This window comes from Perca flavescens, chromosome 20 (assembly GCF_004354835.1).
Source record: "Perca flavescens isolate YP-PL-M2 chromosome 20, PFLA_1.0, whole genome shotgun sequence".
Classification (NCBI taxonomy): domain Eukaryota; kingdom Metazoa; phylum Chordata; class Actinopteri; order Perciformes; family Percidae; genus Perca; species Perca flavescens.
Genome location: NC_041350.1, coordinates 20,199,456 through 20,213,791, shown reverse-complemented (window position 1 = coordinate 20,213,791; position 14,336 = coordinate 20,199,456). Strand labels below are relative to the sequence as shown.

Below are 14,336 nucleotides of genomic sequence, written 5' to 3'. Positions count from 1 at the left end.
TTAAATTCTCTCACTAATAGTAAGGGATTTCAAACATGTTTATATAATGGGCTAAGGCTATTAACTTTATGTGACCGAGTAATTTCTGCAAACCTTGAGGCAACTTGCTGCAGCCACTCATACAGAGCTGATCTGACCTGGACTTTGGAGCCACTGGCACCATCAGACACACTCATTTCTCTTTTGAGACAAGTTTAATGGAATATCAAGAGGAGGAGAAATGGGGATCAGTGGAAGTGATATACAGATGTGAGGCCCTTTAGCCCCCTCAGGTAGCCCCTTGTAATCTGGGGGTGGTGCCCCTGCTATTTCTGACCCTCATAAACTGGGGTGCCAAAACCTGAAGACGCCACCCTGTCCTCACCCCCAGGGTAATTATAGAGCATCTTGGGCCACAGGACCCAGTGCCTCCAGCCCAGCCCACCCACCCATCCCCAGCAAGGCACTGTCTCATAGTCCTGCTTACATTCCTCTAGAAGCCCTCTTACACTTTGAGGTGTTAGGTGTGTTTCATCAGATCGGTTATAGTTACACTTAACTGGTTTCTTGTTACTCTTCCTGAGAGAGATGCTAATCAGAGTTGGGTGTTTAGACTGGCTGCTACTCTGTCGCTACCTGTCTGTTAGCACTTTGGTAGCTACTACTATGTTTCAGCTGGGTAGGATGAGCTCAGGGCTTTTGGCTAAAGTTTCACTGGTGAGAGTGGATACACAGGGTCTAAATAAAGACCAATGATTGTCAACGGCCAGTATGTCGCCGGCTTGTGTTAGCATGCTATCACCTGGACCTTTTACATTGGCAGTACATAGAAATGAGGTAATCAGGAGTCTTTCCCTTCAGGGAAAGAACTGAAATCTATTAAATCCAAAACATTCATCTTTCTTGTTAGCACCTACTGCAGAACCATTCAACTACTCAACGGATCCTCAACACTACAACAGCACCTCACAGATACAATGCACTGACCCTTTATAACTCTTGACTGCACTGAGTTGTAGGGTGCCCTTCAGTGCTGGCACTTTACTTTCTTAACACATATTTATCTATTTTATTATGGGATAAATGGTATGCATTTGTGAGGGAAGGAAGGGTGGTGGGGGTTGTGTCTATGTGTGTCTACATGTGTTTTTAACAGGTATGGACTGTCCTGCTGTGAATGCTTTTTTTGTGTGTGTAATGAGCACACTGCACCAAATTCCTAGCAACTTGGTTGCATGGCAATAAAGTTTTGAAACTTGAATCTTGAAGAACAGGAACCGACCTCATAGTCACCGGCACAGGTTGTACTTTGAACCTCAGCAGATAAACACGTACACTCAGCCAACCATTCACACAAACAGGAAACAAGCCCCCCAGTGTTGCGGTTTTAAAGGACTGTCAGAGTGGAAGAGGCGGAGGAATGGACTGTCATGGCGAGCCCTTTGTCCCACATTCTGTAACCTTAGCTGGGCTAAAGCCTCACATATCCCTCTCAAAGTCTGCCTCTGTATCTCTCACTCTCTCAACAGCTGTTCATTCATATATTGGTGGGGGGTTGGTGATGGGTTGACATTATAAATACCATTTGTCAACAAGTTGTATTTAGTGTCTGTGACTCACACAAAGGGGTAAACACTGTTGGGTTTTCAGTAATACCCCCATCCTGGTTAATTGGTGATTTCAGTTTTCTTTTTCCCTGATTGGCCTGGTCTCACATTTGTTCCCAGTACAATCAATTATATAGCCTGTTTGAGTTCAAAGACGTGCCAAAACACATTGTTCAAAGGTACCTCTTATTTCTCTCAGTGAATCATCATCACCGACCACTTCATCTTTTCCTCATCCTGAAACTAGTCTCCTCATCTTCATCTCCTTCAAAGATAAAAGTCATTGTTTCATCTCCGGTAAACTCAATGGTGCATATTGGCAGCACTTGCCAACATAAATGCCAACACATCTTAAAGTATTTATGTGGCTGTTATCACAGACCAATTCACTTTTATAAGAGTTTGTGCACCGGTAGCAAACGTAGCAGGAAACTTTATATATCAGCAAAACTGTTGCCAAGGGTGTTGGAGTTGGACGAGCAATTATTAGCTATTCCCTTTTCCATCACTTTTTTAAGTCAATATCTGGGACTCGGTTTTTTTTTTTCACCAGGAAGGCTTCAGTGAATCTGCTGGGTAGAAACATTCTGTAACTGGAAGATTGTAGGTCTTAACAGTGTTGAGTTTTTACTTTGAAACCTTGTCCACAGCACCACAGACTTTACTCCAACTGTTCTCTGTTCCCTAAAACCCCTGCTGACATGCATATTGTACATATGTGCATAAAAGGAGGATGTTAAGAAAAACCTTCGAAAATCTCTGTATCTAACTGGTTCATATGCAATCTCATGTAACGCATGTAATCTCAAAATAGAAATGTGTAGAATTCCTGGTTTAACACAGCAAGTTAAGTGCTCAAAAGGTATTTAAAAATGGGCCTAACTTGGGTTATCTTTTTTTTCCCCCTCAGTACCACATCAACAAGCTGTCAATCATGTCTTCAGACAATCACCTGAATAACAGTGAGAAGGAGGTGGATGAGGTGGATGCAGCCCTGTCTGACTTGGAAATTACTTTGGAGGGAGGGAAGACGTCCAACTCACTGGTATGACAACACTGCAACATCTTCACATTCACTAGAGAAAATACCTTTTGGTTGTGGATTACGTGTACTGGGCTCCAAACTCATTATGTGTTTGTTTATTTATTGTCCCATTATTGTCTATTGCAGCAGCTTGGCAGTGTGTGTTGGTCCTTTTTGTTTCTTTACTGTTTTGTGATGAAGTGTACTTTCATCCGCTGTAATAAACAGGAGCGGAGACGTACATAGACACTGTACACTGACCCAGGGGAGGGGAAATCACAATGAATTATTTCACTGGGAGTGCTACATTTCACACATTTATTTATGAGGGCTGCATCTGAGAAAAGACTGGGGGTGTGAGATATTTGACACTTAAACAAACCCAACAAAGGCTGCATGTTACATGGGTACGCTGAAAATATATGCATCTCTTATAACCGCAGCCCCGCCTCAAGAACTTGTTAAGTCTATACAGCTTATCAGAAGAAACTGAGCTTTGAGATTTTACATAAGAGCAATGACATTGAAACTGTTGAAAGTTAAGCCATGTTCTCATTGTTTTGTATTCACATCTTCCAGGTTTATTCTAACCATGGGTTTTTTACTTCCTCCTAGGGTGACATCACATCTATTCCTGAGCTAGCCGACTACGTCAAAGTCTTCAAGTAAGATCCCACAAGACCACATGCACCTTCAACTTTATCAAAAAAACAACTGAATGAGTGCGTGCAAAGATTTAATTTGTCCGAAAGATGTTGGGTCTCTCGGAAAACCAGGAAATAACATTTTCAGGCTAAATGAGAGAGCTGTTGCCTGGTTTGCATCAGGCTGCATTGTTTGCCAAAGGACATTTACAGGCTGAGCTTTCAGTTTAGTTTTTCAAAGTGATTACAGTTGGACCAAGCATATTTTTAACCATATTCATTTTTGGCTTTACGCTTTTGCTGACAGGAAGGTGGCCCCTGGGGTGGTTGTCTCATAAAATGTATAAACCATTGGGGGGGTATGATATCAAGAGGCATTTCCACTTTAATGGTTTTCCATTAATGTTCACGTCCAATGCTGGCTGTTTTCCTATTCACCTTGCTGACTTTGCACTTAAGAAGCTCTCCCTCTCTTTCCCCTCTCTCCTTTGTACATGCTTATAATCTCCCCTACCCCACTCTTCCTCTTACTAATAAAGAAAATGGGTGTTTTTTCCATCTGAAGTCTGACATGTCTCCCTCTGTCTGTTCTATATTTCCCAGACCCAAGAAACTGACACTGAAGGGCTATAAGCAGTACTGGTGCACATTCAAGGATATCACAATTTCCTGTTACAAGAGTAAAGAGGAGGCACATGGGACACCTGCTCTCCAAATGAATCTTAGAGGTGCAAACGCACAAAATGTCATTTCATGCCCATGCAAGAATGCATTGCTTATTTTCTCTGTCTAAAGAATGGGTGTGAACTTTGACCTCTTCTTCCGCTCTGCATTTTGGCTTCCATGTGTAGGCTGTGAGGTGACACCAGATGTTAACATCTCAGGTCAGAAATTCAACATCAAGTTGCTAATCCCTGTGGCTGATGGCATGAATGAGATCTGGCTTCGTTGTGACATGGTAAGACTGAATAAAGTTCACAATTTCTGATCATTTCTTGTCCTTTTTAATAGGTTTATAATAACCAGCGTTTGACTTTCTTCTCCAGGAGAAACAGTACGCCCACTGGATGGCTGCATGTCGCTTGGCCTCCAAAGGAAAGACCATGGCCGACAGCTCTTACAACCTGGAGGTCCAGAACATTCTGTCCTTCCTCAAGATGCAACACATGAACCCTGACCCTCAGTTCATTGAGCCAATCACCACCGATATCAACCCAGAATGCCTAGTGTCCCCGCGCTATCTGAAGAAGTACAAGAACAAGCAGGTAAGCCATGTAATTGGAGCTTAACCATGCAACCTCTGAATGCACTGTAGGGTGTACACGTGGAAGGTAAAGCGTGTAGTTACAAAGATACAGACGTACGGACGGTACCTCTCTGCTCTAGTGTGTGTTTTGTGTGAGGTTGTTTACTTGTTTGATCAGTCGGTTGTGGAGTTAGATGGAGCAGCGTCTGATGCTTCCCAGATGGGCGCCTCCTGGCATCAGGCTTGTCTTGCATTGGAATGTAGCCTGCCTCTACCCCCCCTTCTTACTCTCCTCCTCTTCCCTCTGTTCCGTCTCTCCACCCCCCTCTGTCCAAGGGGAAACCAGGACAGCAGACGTCCAAACCACTCAACATCCTCACAGTAGAGCTGCTCATTTCAGACTGTAACGGATATTTTGTCTGCTCTCGGCCTTTGTGCTTGTAGACAAAAGTGTAGAAATGTTTGTTGACTTGTAGGTGCTCAGTTCATCTGGCAACATTGACGAAAAATCTGAATATAGTGTCTAGGGGTGGGGGAGGAATCGATACAGCATAGTATCACAGTATTTTTTGTGGCAATACTGTATCGATAAACAGACACCGAGTATCAAACTATAATAATATATGTCTTGGTCAGTTTGTCTGCTTGACAATCTTATTTTCTGGCAATAACGTTGAAGTGAGATGAACCAACAGAGAAATGTATCTTTTTAGATAAAACAGATGTTGACAAAGTTTCCTTTTGGGAACATAATTTGAAATTGAGAAAAATTTGGAAAAAAGGTAATAAATTGCGATGTATTGCAGGATATTGCAATATGTTTAAAATCGCAATAATATCTATTGTGACATAAGTATCGTGATGATATTGTATCGTGAGGCCTCTGGGGATTCCCACCCCTAATATTGTCTATGTCTAAACATATTATGGAATAGTCACCCGCAAACATCATAACTCTAAGCGTTAGGAAAATTCGACAATGTGGTCAGCAGATTTGCATGTAAGCAACAGGCTGGTGTGTGTACATAGGAACAGCTGAGTACACGGCTGCCATAGCTATGTAAGTTGGGGGTGGGTGAGGAAGGGGGCAGGGTTGCCTCCTCATAGCTTTCTCACTCAGTCTGGTTTTGTTTAAGTTGTAGTAGAAAATTAGAATTTTGCTAGGCAGTTCGAGGGATGTTGGGAGGTTGTTTGTACCGTAAATGATGACTCAGAAATGGTCTGGGCCTGAAATGGATTTTTAGAGACCAAGGTAGACAGAAAGATAGATAGATTCAGGTCCTGTAAATGGGTGTCAGCATGGCTGGTATGCTGCAGGCACTTCTAGTTGGCCACAATACAAACCAGACTTGTTCTTCGTTTCTTTGATACTCCTGTAACATAGGAAACATGAGTATCACATGGTTCTACTGAACTCATGCTTGATACATTCATATGGGACTGCTGTCGCAGGTTAATCTCTGAACGTCACTGTTCTACAACGCAAGTTCCACATACAGCCCTGCTAAAAAAAAAAAAAAAAAAATGACTCAACAATTACACGTACTGTACCAAATAAAGTTTCAGTTCTCTCTTTCTCTTTTTGTCCCCTTTCTCCCTTTTTCCATTGTCAGGAAATACCCTTAAATATCGTTAGGGTCTATAACGTTTTATGATTTTATAATTTATAATTCATATAACCATCTCTAATAATGAAGGCGTTTTGCCAAAACCGAGGAGTGACAGACCGATCCATGTTTAGATCAAGAAAGGATCACAAAGCCAGGTCGCTTGATGCACATAGACCCATTCAGACTAGCCAACCTGTGGCTTTAACCCATGGCATGGTGTCAGTACTGTATGTTGGTCTGAAAGAGAGAAAAGTCCTGGGTTGGTTATCGTCTATTGCACTAGTGTTTGGTTCCCTATGTATTGCACTTTCCCAAAGAAGTTTTCTTGGATTAGTTTTTCTGGAAAGCTGAAACATGATACTGAGGTTTCCTTAACATATTCTACATGACTAAAAGACTGTGCTGGACAGTGATATTTTAACAGCTCATAATTTTAATCAAGATTAAACAATAATGATTTTGCTGGCATTGAGGAGCTACAGCTCCCATGAGCCATATGCTATCAGACCTCATGGGAACAGTTAACGTTTCTGCTTTTAAGAATATGGACAGAAAACGTCAGTGTCCTTTTTTTAAAGAAAGACAAATGGAAAATACATCTGTGGCATAATACGTTGCATGGAATAGAGGCTAGCTTGAACAGGGGGCAGGACTTTTTTTTTAGTGGTATTAGCCCAGCAGGGTGTGTGTCTTTCTGGTCCCGCTCCAGTCTCACTCATAATCCCAGTCTGATAGAGGGTATCCCCAGGCACACAACATGAAAGAGTAGCGGCATATGTACAGTATGTGTATGTGCCCGTGCACTCACACACGTGTACTCATGTAGTGGGCGTGGGGCATCAGGAAATGAGCCGTGCCTGGGAATGCTGCGCGGGAAAACTGTCTGGGGAAGCCCATTCGCTCTCAGTCAGATGCAACCCCTCCCCATCTCCCTTAAACTGGACTTCCTGTTGCAAAACTGGTCTGAGGAGACTTCCGTGCTGCGGCTCCCAGCGGATACACACACAGGAATTTTTAGATCACTTGGACCAGTGTGGTCCTTGGTCATAAAGATACATTTTGACAAGAGAGAACCAGAATTAAAGACAAAATAAACTCCCAGAGTATGGAGACATGGCACTCCTACAGCTTGGTGCTGCCAAAAATGTGCTGCTTGGTACATACCGCCATCCTGTGGACAAAAGGGGAAATTATGGAGATGCTGTGTGATTTATTTTAATGGCTCAAGTATAATAATAAACAGCCATTATGAAATGTACAGTTCCGGTACCTACTTCTTTAATGTGAAACCACACAAATGTTGTGTAACCTCCCTCTTTTTTCTTAAAATAAATGACACAGTGTCCGACTGCTGCTGTACTCTCTCTCTCATTGTTGTGGCTGAATAGTGCATGACCTCCAGACTCCACAGCCCCTCTCCCCACTTTGTTTCTTTAATTACAAATGCGGCCTCCTGCTTTATTGTTTTGGATCTTTCTTCCCTCGACATTGATCATACTTGCTTGTTCTCTTTGTCCAATCTTTCTTTCTATTCTCTCCTCTTGTATTCATCTCCTTCCGTCCTCTGTGCCTTTCTCCCTCCCCCACCTTCCATCTTCAGCCAGGCTCTATCAGGGACTTGGTAAGTTGAGTTATGTGTCCACTGGGTGCCTTATAAGCCTTAGATATATGTATGTGCATGTGTGTATAAACTCTGAACACTTTTTGTGTCCGGGTTGCCTCACCTAACCAAAACTAGTGCAACTATATAACATGTCATAGTGGCTGGTAGTCACCGTAGAATAAATAGAACCCTCCGTGTTAGTGTGTTTTTGTCACTAGCTCTAATGTTTTCAGTGTGCCATAAGACAAATGACACCTAGCTCTATTGCTACAATATTGGGACATCTGTATTGTGTTTGTACCATCACTGGTAAACAAAATACACACAATATTCAGTAAAATAAATGGACCATGCAGGTGTTTTTGCATGTTTTAGCCCATTTAACAGCAGTTCTATACATTAATGCTGGACATTTATCAAAGCAAATCATAGGTTTAATGTGTTTGAGTGATGTGTTTTATTTTTCTGTCCGTAAAATATGTAAAGCAGAGACTATAAACACTACCTAGAAAGGTAAATGATCCATCACAGTAAAGCAATTTTTTTTTATTAATTTATTATTCAAAGTGTTTTTGTTGTAATGCAGTTGAACAGTGACTGCTGAATCAACACCAACAAAATTATGAACTTATCAATTAATTCCTTTAATTTTTTTTTTTTTTTTACCTTTTTGATTTTTAAGCTCTCAATTAAGCTCAATAATGCAATGTGAATCAGTAGCTGACTGTAACATATGTGAGGTTCAAGGTGATGGATTACTTATTACATACTCTGGATGTCTCTGTTCCACTGCTCTTACAGGTGAATTAGTTGATCAAATGTTGGGCTGCCGCCCTAAAAAGGATGTAGGGACAGTATGGGAATACACACATGCATGCACACTCGCATTAACCTTAGTCTGGCTCCTCAGGGGGCTCATAGGTTTATATTTGTTTGTCTGTCTATTTTGTAGCTGTGTGAAGTAGAGTTCCACTGTGACAGCCCTCTGCTTATTGGCTGACACTGTGTGTGTTGATGGCTTTATGGAATTACCCACAGCTTGTTTACACACTGTGTGTGGATTTGGGTGCATCAGGTGGTTTAAGTGTGGTGATGGGATACATTTGTTTACAGTGTGGCGTGTGTTGGTGTTTGTAGAGACTCAAATGGTGGAAGCACCCTGAAATGTCACGTGTGTGATGTGTGTGGTTGTGTATTTGTCAGATTTCAGCCCGGATCCTTGAAGCCCACCAGAATGTGGCCCAGATGAGTCTCATCGAGGCCAAGATGCGCTTCATCCAGGCGTGGCAGTCCCTGCCTGAGTTTGGAATCACTCATTTCCTCGCCAAGTAAGCTGATGTGTCTTTCCACTTGTATCACCCACTCTCTCACTTTTATGTGCTGACAGGGACTCATATTGTCATTTGATCTGCACAGTTTCATTTCACAGTGGCTTTTCTTCTTCTCTGCAGGTTCCAGGGTGGAAAGCGGGAGGAACTGATCGGCATCACTTACAACCGTTTGATCCGGATGGATGCCAGCACTGGAGATGCTATTAAGACCTGGCGCTTCAGCAACATGAAACAGTGGAACGTCAACTGGGAGATCAAGATGGTAGGGAACCCATTTCATGTATTTGAATGTAATGGTTTTCTTTTCACAGTTATTTGCGTCCTACTCTCACTCGCTGTTGGGAGTTAATGTTGTTTCTAGAGCTGAAACTTTTCAACTGATTTCAGGGGAACTGACATTTTTTCTAATCAAAGTTTCCATACAGGTCTGGGCGAGTACATGTGAAAGAAAAAGTTGTATAAAGCCTTTTGTGGCACCAGAGGGACCTTGAAAATGGCCTCAATTGATGTCACTTGCTAGCACTCGAGTGATGTCACTTGAGTCATCGTCAGTTGGTGGTTTAGACAAGTTTGGGGAGGGGGGGGGCAGTCAGAAAGAAGTGAGCTTATCAGACTGTCTACCTGTAGCCCGCTCCTCAACTCTGCTTGAGGCTAGCATACTAACATAACACACCCTAATATCCAAGTGAATTGTCGGCGACCAAGCTGCATTGTGGGTAACATTAATGTTTCTGCTGCATTAATATTGGTACTTTGTTCATTGCGAGTCCAACTATGTTATAGGAGTGCTATTCTAAATCTGAGTGCTCCTGAAGCACTCTTTTAAGCAATTAGTAGTATTATCAGAACAATTGTAAGCAGAAAAACTAAAATGCACCGGTTCCAGCTTCTCAGATGTAATCGAGCTGGTTTTCTTAGGCGTGATTTATGCTTCTGGGTTAAATCTACGCCGTGGCTACGTACGTAGGTACGTGGAGACACAGACCCCATGCCGTAGCCTGATGTACACCTCGTAATGTAACCATACGTTGCAGCGACACACTCAACCGTGGCTTGGTAGCGTTGCATTTCCCCCCGACTCATTTCCTGGTTCTCCTTCTCCATAAAAAAACATGACATTTTCCCGCTAAAGCTATCTGACCGTGGTCAGAAAGCACAGGGGAGACACTTTGTTTCTCTCGCTATCCCTCTAGAGTAGGGGTCTTCAACATTTTTTAGGCCAAGGTCCCCTTAACTAAAAAGAGAGACGTAGCCCGGACCCCCTACTACAAATGTTGTATAAAATGAAGTTGCATATAGGGCCTACAATAACCTGTAGGGCAGCCTAAAACCTTTTATGCATACCATTTTTTGCATAGAATACTAAGCTATTAAAACAGCCTAATAATTGTTGGCATGATTTTATAAATCACGTTTTTATGTTAAAACATAAATGAGGCACAGTGAATCCGTAGGATGAACTGTATCTGGGTATAGATATCTAAGTGACTACCTTACCTATAGGCCAGTAAGCCTATCATCAGTGGGGATTTATATTTGCTAATAAAATGTCCCGGGCCCCCTGTTGAAGAGCCCTGCTCTAGAGTCACTACTCACTCCGAAGCTAATCACCGATACTCACTCACTCACTCGCTCTACCACACACTCGCCAGCGAACACACACACACACACACACACCGGCCCTGCTATTAGTTCGACGCACACACCAACGCACAAGTATAAACTTCGGGCCACTCCCATAGGCTATGGCGAAAGCTCTGCGTGGAGCCTCTGCAGGACCATAAATCACTCTTTAGTCTTCTAAGATGGTAAAGTGAATACTTTTGGGTTTTAGACCGTTGGTGGCATGACAAGACATTTGAATGAAAGTGCAATTCCATTCCACCAGTTTTTAACGAAGCATGACTGATGTGCTTGGCTCTGTGTGCTCAGGTGACGGTGGAATTTGCCGACGAGCCCAGTCTGTCTTTCATCTGTGCCGAGGTGGACTGTAAGGTCGTCCACGAGTTCATCGGCGGCTACATCTTTCTGTCCACGCGTGCCAAGGACCAGAACGAGTCTCTAGACGAGGAGATGTTCTATAAGCTGACCAGCGGCTGGGTCTGAGCTGCCCCCGAACCGCCAGGGGCTAACCATAGTAGGTCAGGGGCCAGGAGGGGAGCGGCTGGGTGGTGGAACCACAGCGTATGGGTTATTTTATTATTTTATTATATTTCTCAGTCTGTTTAGAGCTGTGCTGGAGAATCTAGACCAGCACTAAAATTGCCATGGCTGACACCGTTTTTATTGTTCTAGTTTTATGTTTGCATTAACACTGACGAGGTCATTTGTTACAACACTAATGTTCTGGTGAATGCAGTCCAGATGAACTTTTGAACCTAGACTCCTGTGGTTGAGCAGAAGCCTTACACAAACCTGAACCGGGGAGTTCCTCTGTTCTCCTACGACCACCTGCCTCCTCTCCTCCTGGACTGATGGCCATCAACTTACGTCCATGACAACCCTTTAGAACCAATCAAACGGCAGATAAAATCCCAAAGAATCTTTTTTCTTTTTTTTTTTTTTTTTTTTTCGCTTTCTCTCACTGCCCTTTTTTCCCCCTCTCTTCTAGAACTGGACTAAATGAGCTGACATCTAACTGTCAATAACACGTGTTGTAATCGTAGTGCCACAGATACCTACGTACAGTTATATCGAAATTATTTATCCTAAAAAAAAAAAAAAAAAAAAAAAAACGGGACTTCATCAAAGAGTCCAATCAAAAGGTTATCTGTGAGCAGCAAAGGCCACTGGTCGCAGCACTACATGTCCATCCTATCCACTATATGAAGGGTTTAATCTCTTTGAAGTCACATGTAAGCACTTCTACAGTATACAGTCCTGTTAATGAATAAGCTGTTTTTAAATTTCTTTTTTGCTTTTGATGTCTGTCGTCTTTGTTCCAGAGCTAGTCCACAGCGATTGGTTCCTCTGTCGAGTCGAATGAAATTTGTTCTTGTGTTAGCTGAGGTGTGACATTGAGAGCCTGAGTTTTGTTTTGTATTTAATAGACTGCTAATAGTGAGCATGTCTGGAAACACACTACAGTTCAGCGCACTGGGATGGATGTCCTGTGGGTTTGAAAATCTTGATGTAAATGTCCTTTCTGCAAAAAATGTCATCTTAAAAAGTCATAAGTTCTAGTGCTCAGTATATCGGATTCTTGAAAACGCATAAAAAAAACAATTTGTCAGTTGGTATGTTGAATTAAGGTAGATTACTAATGTTCAAGTGTATTTAAAAATATGTCCTCCAGTTTTTAAATGAAATTTGAAGACAACCCAAAGCTTTATCTTTTCCCAGCTTTAGGCAGTCCCCCTTTTTTGAAGGAAAGGTGTTTTCATCTTCTGGCCTTGAAGTGTGAATTTGAAAATGATTTTACCAATTATGGCTGCTGTTCTGACCACAGCTTAATGTCAACAGCAAGTTGCTAAATCTCAACAGCATGCTTGAAATTGCATTCAAAAAGATAGGAAAGATTGGAATGCCCTGGCATCTCATTGCTAAGTGCATGTGCACTACGTAACAGGAGGAATCATTGCTCCCTTGTACCACCTTTTAACTTTATTGCCGTTCTGTCTCTCACACCATATAGTATTATTATTATTATTATTATTATTATTATTATTATTATTATTATTATTATTATTATTATCATCATTTTTATCATTACACACCAGCAAAAGGTCACAGAGTTTGAAGAATGAATATGCAACTTCTTTTTTTTTCCTTCTGTCCTCAATATGAAGGATCAATGAATGAAGTATTATTTTTTGTAACTAATGTAAAAACACAAACGTTTTATAGAATTGTACAGTTTCTTTCTGCTTTTTGGGGGTTTGGAAGTCTTTCCTTTCAGAAACAAGAGGGGGAAGCCATCTGTCAACATGTGTAGTATTCATAATTGTGCCTGCTTACGTTGTCCTTACGGAGTTTTCAGATGAAGATAAATATGAATATATATATGAAGATAACACTAGTCTCAAACTCCAGGTTTGATAAAGATATTTGTCGAGTACATATTATAATTTCTTTTTAAATACAAATACGTATGCCTTTCCAATGTGCTCTTTTTTTCCTCTTTTTTGCAGTTCGCCTTCATTTTATTGATTTTCTGCTTCCTCTTCTGTCCATTTGTGGCCCCAAGTTGTGTTTTAGCTCATTCTTTAGATTGACCGTGATACTTAATTTTTGCTGCAAATTTGATTTGCCCAGCGCCTTTTTAAAATACTTCACTTATTTGTCTGGTTTTGTCACAACTGAAGTGTGCCGTTTAATAATGTCCATATGAAGGAGACCCACATTGTTTAGACCCTGGAGTTTGAGACAAATCAGCATAATGAACAGAGGTAAGAGAAAACCAAGCCTAGTCTGTGTTTATTTTCTCTGATGTTTTTGTTTTCCTCCAGTGTCGGGAGCAGCGGTGCATGTCCTGCTGTTCTGTTTTCTGACTGTAAAAAATGCATTTATTTTAAAAAATAAAGTAATTTTTATTTAATAACCGTCTCTTCTGTTTTTTCATTTGCCCTTACGCAGAACAATGCGTCAGCGTTCCGACATCCCAACCCATTCACAACGTCATTTTAAAGGCTCAGTGATTTCTTAAAACGGCTAGGCACTTGGCATTTTTGGAAAATGTTACTCTAACAACTGGCTTTTGTTGGGGTCTTTTCAGCCTCATTAAACATTTGGTGTGCTGGTGAGTATTTACTGCAGCAGGGGGTATGTGAGTGTTCATGTTAATGAATGGACACATCACCCAGCCAGGAGCGGGTCTAGAGGTGGGGCCACTGAAATATTGGGGGGGGGGGAGGTGGCTAGAGTGCTGTTAATCTGACAAATTTGATTTCCGTTGGATCAGAGTACTGTCACTTTGCTGCCTGTTCTGCCAATTGCTGCCTTTCCATTTGGTAAATGGATATATACTTTAAACACACATTGCATGGCAACCGAGTACTCTGTTGAAATTTTGAGGCCACTTTATAAGTAGAAACCTACTATTGAACTCCCTGTAGAGCACTTGTTGCTGTAAGAAATAAATTGTGTATTGCACTGTATTTCTGTTCTCTGAGAACTGTGTACAGCAAGGTTTTCTTTGTCGAAGTTTGAGGCAAGTTTATTGTTAGTGTATTGCACTTTATTTTTATACAGTTCTGTGACAAATAATCTTCCCAGCCCTTAACACAATGACCAATTCATTTCCACGTATCCAAATGTTTGCCCTAAAAGCCCATAGGAAATGTGTATTGTTTT

The 14,336-nt window shown here is 41.7% G+C and overlaps 1 protein-coding gene across 4 annotated transcripts in view; it reads left to right on the top strand.

Moving 5' to 3' along the window:
• Positions 1-13,581, top strand: part of fermt2 (FERM domain containing kindlin 2) — a 43,020-nt gene extending 29,439 nt beyond the window's left edge. For 2 of the 4 annotated variants that reach the window (XM_028565052.1, XM_028565050.1), the window contains 9 exons: positions 2,497-2,631; positions 3,226-3,275; positions 3,858-3,982; positions 4,106-4,212; positions 4,301-4,519; positions 7,711-7,731; positions 8,917-9,041; positions 9,165-9,306; positions 10,977-13,581. In XM_028565052.1, coding sequence (XP_028420853.1) covers positions 2,497-2,631; positions 3,226-3,275; positions 3,858-3,982; positions 4,106-4,212; positions 4,301-4,519; positions 7,711-7,731; positions 8,917-9,041; positions 9,165-9,306; positions 10,977-11,150 — 1,098 coding nt within the window. In that variant the 3' untranslated portion in view covers positions 11,151-13,581. The remainder of the gene's footprint in view (positions 1-2,496; positions 2,632-3,225; positions 3,276-3,857; positions 3,983-4,105; positions 4,213-4,300; positions 4,520-7,710; positions 7,732-8,916; positions 9,042-9,164; positions 9,307-10,976) is intronic. The other 2 variants (XM_028565053.1, XM_028565051.1) reach the window with 1 other exon arrangement.
• Positions 13,582-14,336: the final 755 nt, after the last annotated feature.